Source organism: Diadema setosum, chromosome 2 (assembly GCF_964275005.1).
Source record: "Diadema setosum chromosome 2, eeDiaSeto1, whole genome shotgun sequence".
Lineage (NCBI taxonomy): Eukaryota > Metazoa > Echinodermata > Echinoidea > Diadematoida > Diadematidae > Diadema > Diadema setosum.
In genome coordinates, this window is record NC_092686.1 from 17,096,284 (window position 1) to 17,112,167 (window position 15,884).

Consider the following 15,884-nt stretch of genomic DNA (forward strand, 5'->3'; position numbering starts at 1 on the left):
AAATATCTTCAGTGTCATGCAACAGAGAAAAAATTTTGAATGCTTTGCAGGCATGGCAGTCGACTGGCTAACTAAGACTCTCTACTGGACAGACAACCCACGAGGCACCATCGAAGTCTCAAGATACGACGGCTCATTTAGGACAATCCTCCTGAAAGACAACGTACTGAGACCAAGGAACATCGTTATCGACGCCAAAGAAAAGTGATTATTATGATGATGACGATGATGATTATGACAATACTGCTAATACAGTGTACTTCTGCTTCCACTACTATTAACAATAGTAATAATAATATCAATTATACTATATATACTTCTACACATACTACTGATAATGATGATGTTGATTATACTTAATATATCAATAAGGTCATCAGGAAAAACGACAGTAATACTGAGTAAAAGAACGCCTCAGTCGATAGGAACACATCTCGTTCAAGATATATACAGCCTTTATATTCAAGCCGTATGCAGCACAAGGCAAAGTTTAGTGGCATTGTCTCTTTTTTAAGACCTTAGAACATCATGCACTAAACTACAGTACCCCTTCCTCCATAACTTTTGAATTAATTCCAAAACCTATCTTCATGATACTGGTAAATTATGTAACACCATTAACGATATTACTACTGTGGACGAGTGAAATATTCTTCATTTTCGCTGTACCGCTTCACTGCAGATTCATGTTTTGGATTGAAATTGGGCCTCCCAGCCAAATAGAGAGAGCTTCTCTGGATGGTACGTCCAGGAGAGTTATTGTGACGGCGGATCCTGATCTACAACAGCCCGGTGGTCTGGTGATCGATTACAAGGAGAAACGGTGAGAGTTGTGCCAGTAAAATTGTTGAATGATACTCAACATGTAGCAGTCTCTAACTAACAACTGATGAGCATGTAGGTATGCCTTTAACCATTTCATTTTAATTCCTGTATGCCCCCCCCCCCCCCGACACACTGACGTCACACACTTCTCATGATCCTACTTTTATACTGACGAAGCCATTGATTCTTATAGAAGCTATCCCAAGATATATCGGACACATCGGATGAGACTCATCAGTATACATGACCATCAACTTTGTCCATTATAGAAATATTCGTGTGTCCTTGTGTTGCTGTTGTAATTTTAAATGCGTCAGCATAGAAAGAAAATCACTTTAGATCTTGATGAAGACCATTCTGTTCTCATCCCATTCTTTAACACAATCTTCAGAGTGTTAAAATTTACACCAAACCAGACGTTGATGATTCGTTTCGTCGCATCTTGTGACACGTGACGTATCTAGGAAAATATCTTTCTCTCTGATATATAATCTCATACTCACACAAACACTCATACACACATGCATACAACTTTTAGAATGCGTGTTGTAAAATGATCCTGAGCTTGCAAGTAGTCATCAATACTTGCATTTCGTTTCCAAATACATAGTGCAAAATAGCAGAAAAATTCTGTGACATTTTGAGAGCGCAGTCTTGGGAAGGTTAAATGCTTGTCTTCCTTGCAGATTATACTGTGGCGACCTTTCTACCGGGGTCATTTACTCCATGGATTATGATGGTGAAAACAGACGTTCCATCCTGACAAAAGTTGGCGCGTTCTTCTTCGACATGGCAATATTCAAGGTGAATACACATTTGATGAGTTATCTTCACTCATTTTCTTAATTCCTCATAAAAGTAAAGCCTATATCTCGTACTTTTTTTCTATATACGTATGATTGTCAACTGCAATGGCTCCAACTTTTGTTACATGTCTCCCGCAGGATATTTGATTAGTTATCATAATGGTGATGTGTCCATGAATCAGCAATGGAATTATATAAATGAACAACTACTTCATTGCCATAAAGGTTTGTTACTAAGCAAACATTGCACTTCCATGCAAGCTCCAGTAGTCATTAAAAACTGCTTCAATGGTTTGACGATTTTGGTAGGACTACATCATGTGGACCGACTTGCGGCATAATGGAATCTACGTAGGAAACAAGAAGACTGGTGAACCGGTCCAGGCCTATCTTGGAGGAGAGGAACAGTTTTACGGGATCAAGATGTACGCAGATACAAGGCAGACTGTAGTTCACAGTGAGTCTTATTGACACTCTCATCCATCAGCCCCATTTACATCTAAGGGGAAAAATTCTCGAACAAAACTTCCGTCTTGATACAATTAATGATGATAATTATCAAACTGACCGTTCAATTCCAATTCAGCTTGAGTTTCCAAACGTACAAGACCATATCTGATACACAGGGTAGGTTCATATCTACCACAGACGTTAGGAAGTACCATTTTTTCTGACTGTCCGAGTAAAGAACCTCATCAAATTTTTGGATTACCAAACCGTAGAATTAGGCATAGGATTAGGCAAGACAAGTGACAGTACAACGTTTTGCGAGCAATTGACCTGCATGTCATGTAACATTGGCACTGTCGTCTAATTGTTAGGCATTATACTACAATTCCTTCTCCGGAATGAAAACTGCGAACTTGCTCTGCCTTTTTTTTTTCTTTCTCTTTCTTTCTCACTCTCTCTCTCTCTCTCTCTTTGCATTTAAACTCTAGTTGAAAACGTATTGTGAGTTGTAACTCGAAGACATAATTGTTGCGTATTTGCTGCGACGTGGCTGCAACATTCTCTAGTCATCCCATTTTACAGTCTTCTGGTGTGTTTCCCAGTGATAGAGATACAAGTTGCAGCTACCAAATCCTAATTGTGATTACCAATCCAGGTAGTCCATTCTTGTGCTCTCCTAGAATTCCGTATCATCATCATTGCACTAGCACCGCCACATTTCCATGATGAAATGGGATCAAGATGGGCACAGTAGTTGAAACACATTGTGCAAGTTTGAAGGCACAAGTTGTGTCCGGCCAATCCTGAAAACTTTCGAATGTTCATGATATTTTTTCTCTGCTTATTGATAATAGACCCATGCAGACTGAACAACGGCGAATGTCGGCAGCTTTGCCTTGGATCTCAAGCCAATTCAAGAGGTTACGTGTGCCACTGCATCATGGGGTATCGACTGGCTAATGATGGCAAATCCTGTGTGTCAGGTTGGTGTATCAACTCCTTACTCCTATTCACCATTGTTGTCTTGGGTCAGTTATTAGTTATCAGTGAGCTATCACAAGGCGACGCAGTGACCTCAGCGACGCAGGAAGCAACCAACATTGATTGTACCTCGTTCTTCTGACCGTTGTGCTTTACTAACGCCTTCGCGGCAGCTCAGTGAGGTGCCTGTCTCCCCCAGATGCAAAATAGTCGCACTCCTCAAGCTGCGTCGGAGATACTAGTATGACGCTATTTTGGCTGACTATACTGGTGTAAATTTAAGGGGACGCAGGACGACAAGCTGCGAAAATTCGCACGCGACACTAACAATCTGACGTCCCCGTCGCCACAGCAAAAAAAAAAATGCATAATGTCAAGCTGCCGAAATGCGCACCACAGCAATAGCTTCCTAATTTCACATGTGTAGTACTAGCAGAACTAGGACAGTACTAGGACATTATCTAATGACATTTTCATGGTCAAGACTTTATCAAATATGAATTTGGTGAATTTTTACCGATGTATTTCTCTTTCGCTCCTTGTTTATCATGAAAATCCCATCTTCAACAAGAAAACTGCTATATTAGAAAGATCTTTCTAGAACATGCAGCATAAATTCAACTATGGTTTCTGACAGAATACTTGAAAAGCGCATGTTATCTTGAGTGGAACGTCAAGAAAGAGTTTCAGATGTATTTATGTCTACCCCCATTGTTTTTGTCTGTATTAACTGTTTACACTAACGCTTTTGTGACGTCTAACTCGGAGACACAGTCGTGACAGTTGTTGCGTATTTGCTGCGGTGTATTATCTAGGGTGTATCAACTTCGTGTTCAACGTTCTCTTTATTATCAGTGGTTGCCTTCTATGGATGTTCTAACTAACCTGTACAGATGTCATTTACGCAGGTTATCAATGGATGATGTTAGTAAAAAAAATAATAATAAATAAATAAATAAATAAATAAATAAAAACCTCTTAAGAGAATTTAAGGTTCCTAGAAATTGTTCAATAAGATAATAAGTTAACATCCAAAGACCAACTACTTAGTTTAAATGATGAGAAAGTCATTCACTGACTTTATTATAACATACTGTGCTCTCTCCCTTTGATTTGGACTAGATATAATTGCAGACAACTTCCTGCTGGTAAGTGATACGTATCACCAATCAATCTACCAAGTTGGGCTCGAATCCGCCTACCAACCACAGGCGCTCCCAATCACCATCCCAAATCCAGTAGGCGTTAGCTACGATCCTGTCGAGGAGAAGGTATACTGGTCGGACGTTACGTTTCGTCGGATTGGACGGGCTTCTCTCGATGGTAGCCAACAGGAGCTGTTCGACAATACTGGCTGTAAGGTTGACTCGCCTTGTCATAGGTCACTTTCAAAATCATAATCGTGAGACAAAATGTAACATGTCTTTGCTGTCTGCAACTTTTTTCTTTTAGAACAGTAAGCTATAGTCACCTACACTAGCGTTTAAATGAAACAGTATATTCTCCTTTCGACGTGTGGTATGGCAATTCAGACAAGCTAGTAGGTCACTGTTCTATTTCTTGATTTCTGGACTGGAGTGACAATTTTATGTTTCTATGAAATTAAGATAGCAGAGAAATTGTGAATTCATACGTCCATGTAGCCCCTATAGCATAGAGGCCTGCAAGGGCCTGTGTTAATGTTCCTCACTGTGTTGGATGTAAAAAGTTGTTAGCGTAGTCGATCGTTCAGATATAAATCGATTCCTGGTTTATTACTGTTTCTTTCAAAAGTTTTAACATTGATGAACCTTCACATGGCATTATAGCCTTATGAGAAGTTGGTTCAAGTTCTACTTTTTTTTTCCTGGAACGTAACAATACACCTTACAGTACGTTTGTAATGTCTTCATTAGCACCAATGGGTATCGTTACAGACGCAGACACTCTTGCTGTAGACTCCGTGTCCAGGCTTCTTTACTGGGCAGACGTAGATCAACGTACAATTATTGTAGCGTCTCTGGATGGTTTGAACAGGAAAACGCTGGTCAGAGGATTAAAAAAGCCAAGGAGCATCGCTCTTCATCCCGTCAATGGGTAATTCTACAATGTATTTCTATGTCTGAAGACCTCATATAGGGTACACCCCTATAGAGTTAATATTTCTATTATGGTTCGCGCAAGAGCAGATAGAGACAACTAGAAACCTTGCCAGTGTGACACGAACTTTTGTGCTATTAACCGTATGAGTTCCTCGCAGCGCCTTGAATGTAATTCCTTCAGACAATATGTTTACTTTATGAGGCATTTACTTTTGAAGAATCGATGACTATGAATACATCACGATGTCTGTGCTTAATTCGTCAACTGATGCAACAGAAACTTCAGAGCCTGACTCACATAACTGCCAAAGAGCACATATAAACGTGTTTGCCAAATAGACATCTTTAACAGCAGGAGATGTCAGGTTAAATGAAAGCGAGAGATAATCAAGCAGAGGGGTGAAGATTGAAGTATGAATTTTCTTAAATTTAGCTCCCTCTGTACAAATGAAATTTGTAAGATCACAACTGTAGAGGGAGACAAATTGAAGAAACCCATGCCTCAGGAGCTGTCATGTTATTCCTGATTCAAAAGTCGAGTTTTTCCTGCCTGTCTCTCCAAGGAGCGAGCTAAATAACTGTGGGTAGTCTACTCAACAGAGTTCAGTAGTGCATCTTCAAGTGTGACGCAATCCTGTCACCTTAAATGAGCCAGTTATTAAGAAGACCAAACTTCCTTGCCATTTATAAAAATCTGTATCTGGAATTGCTGCTTACCCGTAATTCTGTTGTATTCATCACTGTTCACACAGAATCATGTTTTGGGCAGACTGGCAGCTGTCCCCGAGGATCGAGCGAGCGCACATGGACGGGAACATGCGGCGTAGCATCGTCACTGGGAACCTAAAATGGCCGAACGGACTCACCATCGATTACAAAGGTACTATATGCATTCATAATCGATCCATGGACGAGTGTGACTCCACGCAGAGAGCAGTTGTGATGTAGCGACAGAAAAAGAAAATCAAAACGGATAGCACATAGCACTTGAATAATATTATATGCTTTAAATCAAGCACAATGTTTTGACATGTTAAAAGCCCCTTGATCTACTGGACGGTATAAGAGACATCACCTCTGTTTTAGTATGCTCAACGTGGGTCAATACTTATTCATCCATTACCCTTTTGGAAGTTCTCATTTAAGGTACTCGGTGTATTGCATACATATTGCGCCATCTCTGCCATAGCTCTTCTTGTCATAATGTCGTGGTATCTTCAGTATAAAGGTGGTATTCGTACGATTGATATATACTGGCTAACACCCATCAGCAAAAAGGAAGTAGCTATTATAATTTTGCTAACCGTAGCACTTATTATTGAAGGCACATTGCCCACCTTGTGAAGGACTAGCATTACAACATTCAATTCATGGACAAAGTTTATAAAATATCAAAGACATGGAAGGAGGTTTCCCTGTTTGGGCGATTCAGAGAAGTTTTCGATAATTCAAATAAGAAAAGGAATCGTAAGGGGTATTTCATATCTTGTTAATAGCGGACCAAAAAACAGTGGTCTGCTGTCACTGATTGCTGCTTCCATTAGACGTTTATGTTTGTAGCTTCAGTGGAATGCAACCGTAACAAAACTCTTATCTTTCGATCATTTTTATTTGTGTGTTTGCTTTGGCTCAACAGACGATCTACTTTATTGGTGTGACGGTGGCACTGGCAGAATAGAATCCACCGACCTTAGTGGTAGGGGTCGTCGGGTGATTATCGCTTTAGGAAGTCAATTTCACCCATTTGGCATTGGCATTGTCAACCAGCACGTCTTCTGGACCGATTGGAGGACTAGGAAGCTTTCCAAAGCAGACAAGCGAACAGGCCGAGGAAACATCACGGTTGGACCTAATGACTACACAAGACCAAACGCGCTCTTCGCTGTTACAACAACCTCATTGCCATCTGGTACATATTTCTTACTTTGTTGTCATTGAAACTCATGTTTTTGATTGCGATAACGACACTTTGTTAGCGTTAGATTTAAAGGAAACCAATCTTTGATCATGATATATTTATTCATTCAAGCTTATGACACAATGTGCCTGGATGATACCGATTGCTAACTATTGCTAGTCACCTGGGCGATCCAAGAGGGGTCGGCATCATTCGCCTTTTTTTTTTTCTTCTTTTGTGGGTGGGGAACCACTGGGGTAGCACTTTGCGATGAATGAATGAAAAGGGATCTTTTACGTGTGCGAGTTGTGACTAACTCACACACGAGGGACAGAGTATTTGCTTCTTTACTAGAGGGAGCGGAATGCTTACACACAACATTGCTCAGCGAAACTCGGGAATCGAACCCAGTACCTTTAGATCGGAAGGCAGACGTGCTGCGACTGAGCCATATCACCACCCTATGATGAAATGTCATAGTTCTCTTGAAGATCAGAGCAACATTTATGCTCAGTAAAGGGAGGCACAAGAAACAATACTCATCTCTGTCGATTATTCTCTTGTTTTAACAAAAGGAACGAATGTATGTTCGGAGAATAACGGGCAGTGCTCTACTCTGTGCCTACCTACTCCAACGGGGAGGACCTGCGCATGTGCAGACGATATTGAACTTGCTTCTGACAGCGTGACCTGTATCTCCGGTAAATGCCTGTCCACAGAAATTGAGTCTTTAGATCGATAGAGGTCTTTTTTTTTTTTTGATATTCTTAAGTCTCAGTACTAAAGTTTCAAAATAATATACTAGTATACCGTAAATGTGTGTATGTAGGCTATGTATGTATGTTTGTATGTATGTATGTATCAGTATGTATGTGTGAATGTATGTTAGTGTGTGTGTATATAATAACACTTATTTGCCGAACCTATCACTCCAAAGTCATTCTTAAGAGCAAACATACCTATCTACAGACAATGCTATCAGAAATAGGTCAAGACACTATGAAAGAATTAAAGAAAGTAAAATTATCTTTCAGTGCATAGCCCTTTCAACGATGTTTACTTTTTATTTCTAGATTTTATTTTTCGAACGGTTCTCTCTTGTTTTCATAACACTCTAAATGTGTTTGATGCAGATGTGAATGTCGAATGTCCCTTTTCGTGGCACTATGGGGGCGTAGCTCAGTCATGTGATCGGCAACCCGGAAGTAACTGTTCAGTGCTGTGCTATTCCGGTCATGTTCCTGCCGTGAATTCCGTATCCTGCTTACACTCCGGAGTCTGGGATGTGGATCCAAACTCTATTTGCATAGGTAAAAGAAAAGACAAAACAAACAAACAATTGGCAACTTGTGTAACTTAGAAAATGAAAATTTGGGCTCCTCTTAACACATATTGCATTACTAATGATAATTCTTGAAATAATTCAAATCATGATCATGCTGGAATAAGTCAGTTCGGGGTCCCCGTTTGAGCATGAGCAGAAAAAGGTCATTTGTACCGAGAGACAGGTTGGTTTTTAATTTCACTGAGATAAGCATCTGTAAAGCTATGATTATTCATGGAATCCTTATAAATGGTGCCTGCCAGAACATCCACTTGACGGCAAGCCTGGTATTTGGCAATGTTAACAGAAAAAAGTTTGTTAATGTATTCAAAACAGCACAATGAAATAGATGCTTCCCAAAGTGTTGATTGACGAACCATTCTAGTCACTTCAGCTACACAGGTTCATTCTTTGTTAGAATACGAGTTCCATAAATTGCTATTTTGGGCAAGCTGCTGCATTATGTCGCTTTAAATTTAGTGCAGTGCCTAACCAACTGAGAAAAAGGAAAGGTCATTTGTACCTATGTGCACATGAGCTATCTCCGAACTGGCTTATTAGCGATTATGATCGTGATGCTAATAACTACAACTGTAATCACTAGGTTTAATGATCAACATCGTTATACCACCAGAGCTCTTTTTATTTTTTGCTATCACCAGTAGGTATTAAGTGACCAGCGAAGATATTTTTTTTTTTTGTGCAATTAAATGAAAATGTCAGAACGAAACAAATTTATTTACGAGACATCCATTTACTCTGAACAAAAAAAGAACTCGCGATAATGGAGTATGCTCTTGAGAGATACATTTGCAGGATGTTTCGTTACAACTGCTTTTCGTGAAATTTTGCTCTTCATCCTCAAAGATATTTTTTTTTTTGGAAAAAAAATCTTAATAAACATTTTTGGAAAGGAAGAGACCTCGACTTCGATGGCCGAATGCGAGTGTTGGCAAATATGAAGTGCTCATTTAGTCTTTTTTAATGATCTGCCCTGAACTCCTGTTTGTGTCCCTTTCCAACCAAATAGAGTTGGAGTGCGCTCCTCTGGAGGTACCAGCGCACGCTGTTTCCACCCCGTGCTACCCTCCCTTCATCGCGGGCAAGCTATGTCGTCATGACTGTCAGCCTGGATACATTAGAAGCAGCGGCATGAGGAGGCGTGTCTGTGGACACGAGGGCCAATGGATGGGAACGCCCCTTGTTTGTGTCGGTAAGGGCCTGTATTTAATGCTTGATACATCTCACTTAATGCATTTTTCGTTTAAAAATAGAATAAAAAAGCTCCCATGGTTGCTCACGTTACAGATAGATACAAGTATGAATATATACATAAGAATAATATCGCATAAACATGATGAAAAGAATCAAGGGGAAAGAGCCAAAAAGAATGAAGATTAAACTTATATATAGGGCCTAATCCCTAGCCATTCACAAATGGACAGAAGGTTTTGCTGTTTTCAAATCGACACAAGAAAATGAAAATAATAGATATAAACAATCACGTACTGCCCTTCCCCGTATATAAATAACATTCTATGATTTTGTCTGAAGGATAACTAAGTTATTAACTCATAACTAACTTACGTTAGAAGAAATTTATGGAATTGGAGTCTTTTTACCATCAGCTAATGAGTTCTACACTACAGGGCTTTGATAAACAAGAGACTTCATTGATAGAGTTGTTCTTGTATTTATATCAAGGAGGAATTTTGTAGCAATTCTATAGTTCTAAATGAACAAATGTTTAATGTGAATAAAAGTTTATTGTGAAGAATGTTAATAGGTGTGTGATACCTCATTCATCCGACCAACATCATCATCCACATTGTATGCAAACATTATTTTCTTTTCCAATTGTTCTATAAGAAATGCAAACTATTGCCAATGATTGCATCATTACAAGTGTTCTGTAGTATGCATGGATCTTTATTGGATATAGCAATGCTGGTGTTATCTGCGTATCTCAAAATGTTCCAAATACTGCACACACAATATATATATATATATATATATATATATATATATATATATATATATATATATATATATATATTATGTAAATGAGAAATAACAGAGCCTCCAAGAGTGTATCTTTTGGCTACCTCATACATCTCCGAGGCCTACCTTCAGAATTGGAACTGTTGATGATTACGAACTGACTTTCATTTTGCAAATAACTTTTTGATAAGTATAAAACAACACCTGTAATTCTATGTAGTTGAAATTTGTTAATCAGAATATCGTAATCCAGTGTATCAAACGCTGTATGCTCTGGTAAAATAGATAAGTAATAAATAAAGAAACGTCAGTAGCCTTGATTACATTTCTAACAAACTTCATCAAAACATGAGTTGTGTGAAATATGTCCCATCCTGAATGCATATTGACAGCAGCTTTAAAAGTTGTACTTCTTGATAAAACTTTATCATTTGAACCAAAAGCGTATGTTTAGGCTTGTAAGTGTTACTCTCAACGAGTTCAAACACAATGATTTTGCTTTGGGTTTGCAGAGTTTGTTGAACCTACCAACGAACCAGCGAGCTGTAATTCTGAATTAGAGTTTGTCGATGTACCGAAAGATCTCTCGCCTGTCCAAAATGACTTGGTCCAACAGTACTGCAGCGTCAATCAGCAACAGGTTGATATCACGTGGTATAAGGATGGAACTCGCCTCACATCAGGTTAGTATAATAGAAAAGTCTTTCGTGAATTTGAATAGAAAAGACTTGTTGCTCACTAGATTAAGGCATGCAAGGATCATTGAGGATTTTGGAAAACTACCTTCCTGTGTGTACACTCTGTGCGATGTTGTCAGGCAGGTGAGAATGAGCTAGAACTACGTCTTCGGTCTGACGCAATTTTATCTCAGATCATAAACCTCCGTATTCCATAAATGCGAGCAGTTGCAGATTTAATTTTTGTAAATCATTTATTACTTAACCCTTAGTGTGCTTCGCCTGTCGATGGACATGGAAAACTCCATAACGTTGTGAACACTGTCAATGCCAAGTCCCTCACAAACCCTCCTAGTCTGTAGCTCTACGCTCCCTCGCTTGCCCGTTTCCTCTAAAGACTGAACATGATCTTGCTACGAGGCGACGCGTCGTAAAGTCATAATAATTATTTGTTTCATAATCATGATCATGAGCGTTACCTTGCAGGACTGAACATGTCCTTGCTAAAAGACATCGTAAAGCCATACATGCCGGTATTTGTTTCATAAATCATGTTTAATGAGCGTTATCTTGTTTCTTTTCCTTTTGTTTTGATGCATATGAACAGGCTCGTTGGAGGGTGTTTTCATCTTACCTACCGACGACCTGCTGATTCCCGGCTTCCAGTCAAGTCACCAGGGTCGCTACGCCTGCGTGGCATCCTTCGCCGGCACCGAGTGCCTGAGAGTGGAAGTGGACATGTGTAAGTGAAAAATATGTACTTTCTGTTTGGAAGCAATTGATTTCTTTCATTCCATTTTGCTTGTTTTCTTTCGCGTAAGGTTCCATCTCATTATATCGTTTACTTTTGCTTCGGTAACAATCGTTTAACCAGCTTAACACTGGTAGAATGCCACTTTAGCACTATTACCCTGCTTTATTTTTATCCATTGTAAGTCTTTACACCAAAAAGAGATCCTCTCTGTACTAGATTCAATGATAACATGTATGGGATAAGATTATAGAATGATAATACTAAAGATATTATCCCAGGTTCTTTACGAATTTCCATTTTTTTTTTTTTTTTTTTGGGGGGGGGAAATCAAAATTTAAAGAATATCTGTATACCTGTACAGAAGAGATGGAAAGGGGAAGGGGGCTCTGAATAGTCATCGCATCATCTGAGAATGAATCATTAACTACCAAACTGTCTTCTTCCCTGCAGTCTTCGACCCATATCGACACTTTGAGGTCTTCCCTACCAATGCCTCTCTGGAGGCTGACGGACACCATCTGTTCGAGTGCCAGGCCAGGTCGGCTTTGGACACGGTCACCTGGCGTAAGGACGACTCCCTGCTGGTCGAGACTGACCAAGTCATCGTGGTTTGTTCAATATTCAAGTTGTTTGTTTCATTTGCAACATGATAAAATACAATGAAATGTTTGAATGCACATGATGACACGAAATCAGTACAACAATGTGATGTTAAAAAACAAGGAAATTGTGAACTGAGATACAAATACTATGTTGTAAGTTTTATGGGAAATTCCGAAACAAACGTGACAATGTTGTTGGAAATGGAGGGGACTGCTAAAAAGCAAGGCTTGTAGTTTGCATTCCCCTCATGAAAATATTTAATCATAAAACTAACAAAACTAGGCAAATTTCCTGTGGAAAAAAATAAACAAGAAAAGGTGACAGAATAGTATACATTCAAACACAGATGCACAGTAACACGAGGCAGCTCTCTTGTAACAGAAAAAGAAAGTAGGTAAGTGTGGAAGGAATGACAAGAGAGACTAAAGTGGACAGGAAAAGGAAGAAAAGGGAGGTACAAGACGCATGGGATCGCCAAGATAGAGGAAGTTGTAAGAATGAGATAGGATTAAAAACAATAGATAAAAGACTTCAAAATTAGGGCTTTTCCTGCTTTTGTATATGCATTGAAATTTTTCTTCCTTTTATTCTTGTGGTACTATGGCACGATGTATCTGACTGATATTCCCCTACTAACTGCCTACCACAATGTTGAGGACTTTTGCACATTAGCAGTAGTAAAGAACTAGAGGATGGACGTCATTCAGCTATCTTCCAGTGTATGCCTCGCGAAATACTGATAGGTGACAAGAAGCTGGTTAGCTATTGCGATCGTGTTACAAGTAGTAGTAAAAGGGAGTAAGTCGAACAGAATCAGTATCCCCTCCTTTTTGCATTAACCATTTATGGATACAGAAATGATGCATTCAAACTTAACGTTGCATAAAATTACAATGTATAACTTGTTTTGATAGTTATGTGGTAACCTTATTTGATAAAGAAAACCCTTGCAGTACCAACAAGTGGAATATCCTAGTGATGAAATAACGTCTTTTACCTTACCTCTAGTTAAGTTCACTATCTAACCAGTGTCGGGTTGAATTTCATTGATAGCATATTCATGGTGAATGATTTTTAAAATTAATTTGTTTTACAGTATTCGAATCAGTACAATTGAAAATGACGTCACGTTGCCCTTCTCTCTACGCCACTGCAATTCTCATGTCAGATTGCTGGGGGCGCTCTGCTCCTGCGGAACTTGGTAGAAGACGACTCGGGGAAGTATACGTGTCGGGTGTCTGATCAGCAAGGCAACGTCAAAGGCACCGCCGACGCTTGGTTGACTGTAACCAGACACGTGGATATACCTTCGATCAACATCACTGAAGGTAAGGATTGTCATTTTGTTGTCAAGCTTTGAGTCCATGCCGTCACCGATCTAATGAATCTAAAAGATAATGGTGGTAAAGTGACTATTGCTCGTTCGTAGAATCACAGCCAGGTGTTCAATCAGGGTATTAAAGTACCACGCGTTGTGCCCCCCCCCCCCCTCTCATTCTCCTGATTTCTCCCGGCATAAGACGTAAGCAATGTGTACGTGTGTCTCTGTGTAGGTATGAGTGTGTTTAACCTTGATCCTCATCGGCCTGTTTCTTCTTGTTCATTAATTTCTTCTGGTTGTTATCTTCTCTTCTCTCAAGTGTGTGGGACGGTAGTGCGTCCTGATGTGGTAGAAGTGACCACGCCCAGTGCTGCTAACGAAGGTGGCCGCATCGTCGGAGGTTCGCAGGCCGAACGGGGATCGGCGCCCTACATGGGTCGAATCTGGCGTAAGGACCGGCGAACTTTCATCTGCGGCGCTACGCTCCTCAACCAGAGATGGGCCCTCACCGCCGCCCACTGCATCACGCTTTACAACCTGCAGTCTTCCGACATCCTCCTCTACTTCGGCGATCACGACTCCCTGAACACAGAGGACTCTCAAGTCATGGTGGAAGTTGCCTCTATCATACAGCACGAGGACTTCAACGACAACACATTCGACAAGGACATCGCCCTGATCGGGCTCAAGCAGCCTTTCGCCGCCTTCACCGATTACATTCGTCCCATTTGTCTCCCACCCCGATGGCTATCCAAGCTCCTGCTCAGACGAGATAACATAGGCAGGGTAACGGGTTGGGGTCAAATTGCTGAAGGGGGTCCCTACCCACGATATCTGACTGAAGTCTACTTGCCCGTGGTCAAGACGAAAAAGTGCAAGACCACTACGAATTACGACGTCACAGCCAATATGTTTTGTGCGGGGTACGCTCGGGTGGAAAAGGACGCCTGCCAGGGGGACAGTGGGGGTCCATTTGCCATGCTGCATGAGGGCAGGTGGTATCAGATCGGGATCGTGAGTTGGGGGGAGGGATGTGCGCAAGAGAGTAAATATGGATACTACACCAGGATTTCGCGCTTCTTGCCCTGGATTGAGAGACACATATCTAATTAGCGCGATGGAGTGATATTATGATGCCACAGTCATCACTTGTCATAACCTTGCCATTAGCGCATGGCACATGATCTAGTTTTGCGAAATAATTGAGAAAATGCTGATAAAGATGATCCGATACATAAACATCCCGCTTTCTGTCAGACTGACAAACTTACAAACCAGATTATAATATTCACCTCTCTCATGAGATCTTGTCCTGAGTTGTCTTAGTTTTATTTGTATAGGCTTACTTACGTAACTATGAATTTACAAGGGGCTTGACTCAACTGCCTGTCCATGCAATGTACGTATGTAATGGAAATGAATGTAGTCAAGCACGCCTGCAGTGGGTGTAAGGAAGCGTTGGAGGGTTTCGCTGTTACTCTTTGGATGTAGTGTCCCTTATCACTGCCCAGGATTTAGTTAGATTAAACTCCTACTAGCAAGAAATGGAGATCATAGAGCTGTCATGAAACATCATTCAAAGTGTTGACGTCATGATGCAGTAACATAGACAAGGGAAATGTTTGATCTTCATGTACGTGAACCCTGAAAAGGCGCTACGAACATAATCATAAGACTATAAGCATATAAGCAGTGTGCTAATATTTCATGCCATTCTCAATTGTAAATTTGATCTTCGAGTTTAACATCCATCGTCTTTCCTTAACTTGACTGAACGACACAATGCCAGTTAAGAAAAACTGAAGGACGATGTCATGTAAATAGATCCCTTATGTATTGTATGTAAAATTTTACATACATTATTGTATTTCATTTATCATCATTTTATCAGATGCCTACTGTGGACATAGTGATTGTAATACAAACGAGACGAAGTTTCTAACTATGCATGTAGTATCTCGTTAGCGAGTAGAACACTGACGTTTGGGTTGTACGTGTACATCACACATTTCGATAATCTTAGCTGGTCACTTGCGACTGAATGAATGATAATCAATAACCAGAAAGTTTATATTGTCCCTTTCCTTACGAAATGCACTGCATAATCGACGAAGTATGAATTCTGATTATTTTCTTTTAACATTGACATTGGCAATATCATTTT

At 40.1% G+C, this 15,884-nt stretch overlaps 1 protein-coding gene across 1 annotated transcript in view; it reads left to right on the top strand.

Annotated features, from left to right (window-relative positions):
• LOC140246191 (low-density lipoprotein receptor-related protein 6-like) overlaps positions 1–15,867 on the top strand; it is a 29,265-nt gene extending 13,398 nt beyond the window's left edge. The window contains exons 12-28 of the mRNA XM_072325637.1: positions 51–204; positions 683–823; positions 1,512–1,629; positions 1,941–2,088; positions 2,936–3,064; positions 4,185–4,418; positions 4,979–5,138; positions 5,896–6,023; positions 6,780–7,052; positions 7,616–7,741; positions 8,174–8,350; positions 9,395–9,577; positions 10,878–11,048; positions 11,650–11,784; positions 12,247–12,404; positions 13,568–13,727; positions 14,040–15,867. Of these exons, the coding sequence (XP_072181738.1) occupies positions 51–204; positions 683–823; positions 1,512–1,629; positions 1,941–2,088; positions 2,936–3,064; positions 4,185–4,418; positions 4,979–5,138; positions 5,896–6,023; positions 6,780–7,052; positions 7,616–7,741; positions 8,174–8,350; positions 9,395–9,577; positions 10,878–11,048; positions 11,650–11,784; positions 12,247–12,404; positions 13,568–13,727; positions 14,040–14,833 (3,389 nt within the window). The 3' untranslated portion in view covers positions 14,834–15,867. The remainder of the gene's footprint in view (positions 1–50; positions 205–682; positions 824–1,511; positions 1,630–1,940; positions 2,089–2,935; positions 3,065–4,184; positions 4,419–4,978; positions 5,139–5,895; positions 6,024–6,779; positions 7,053–7,615; positions 7,742–8,173; positions 8,351–9,394; positions 9,578–10,877; positions 11,049–11,649; positions 11,785–12,246; positions 12,405–13,567; positions 13,728–14,039) is intronic.
• Positions 15,868–15,884: the final 17 nt, after the last annotated feature.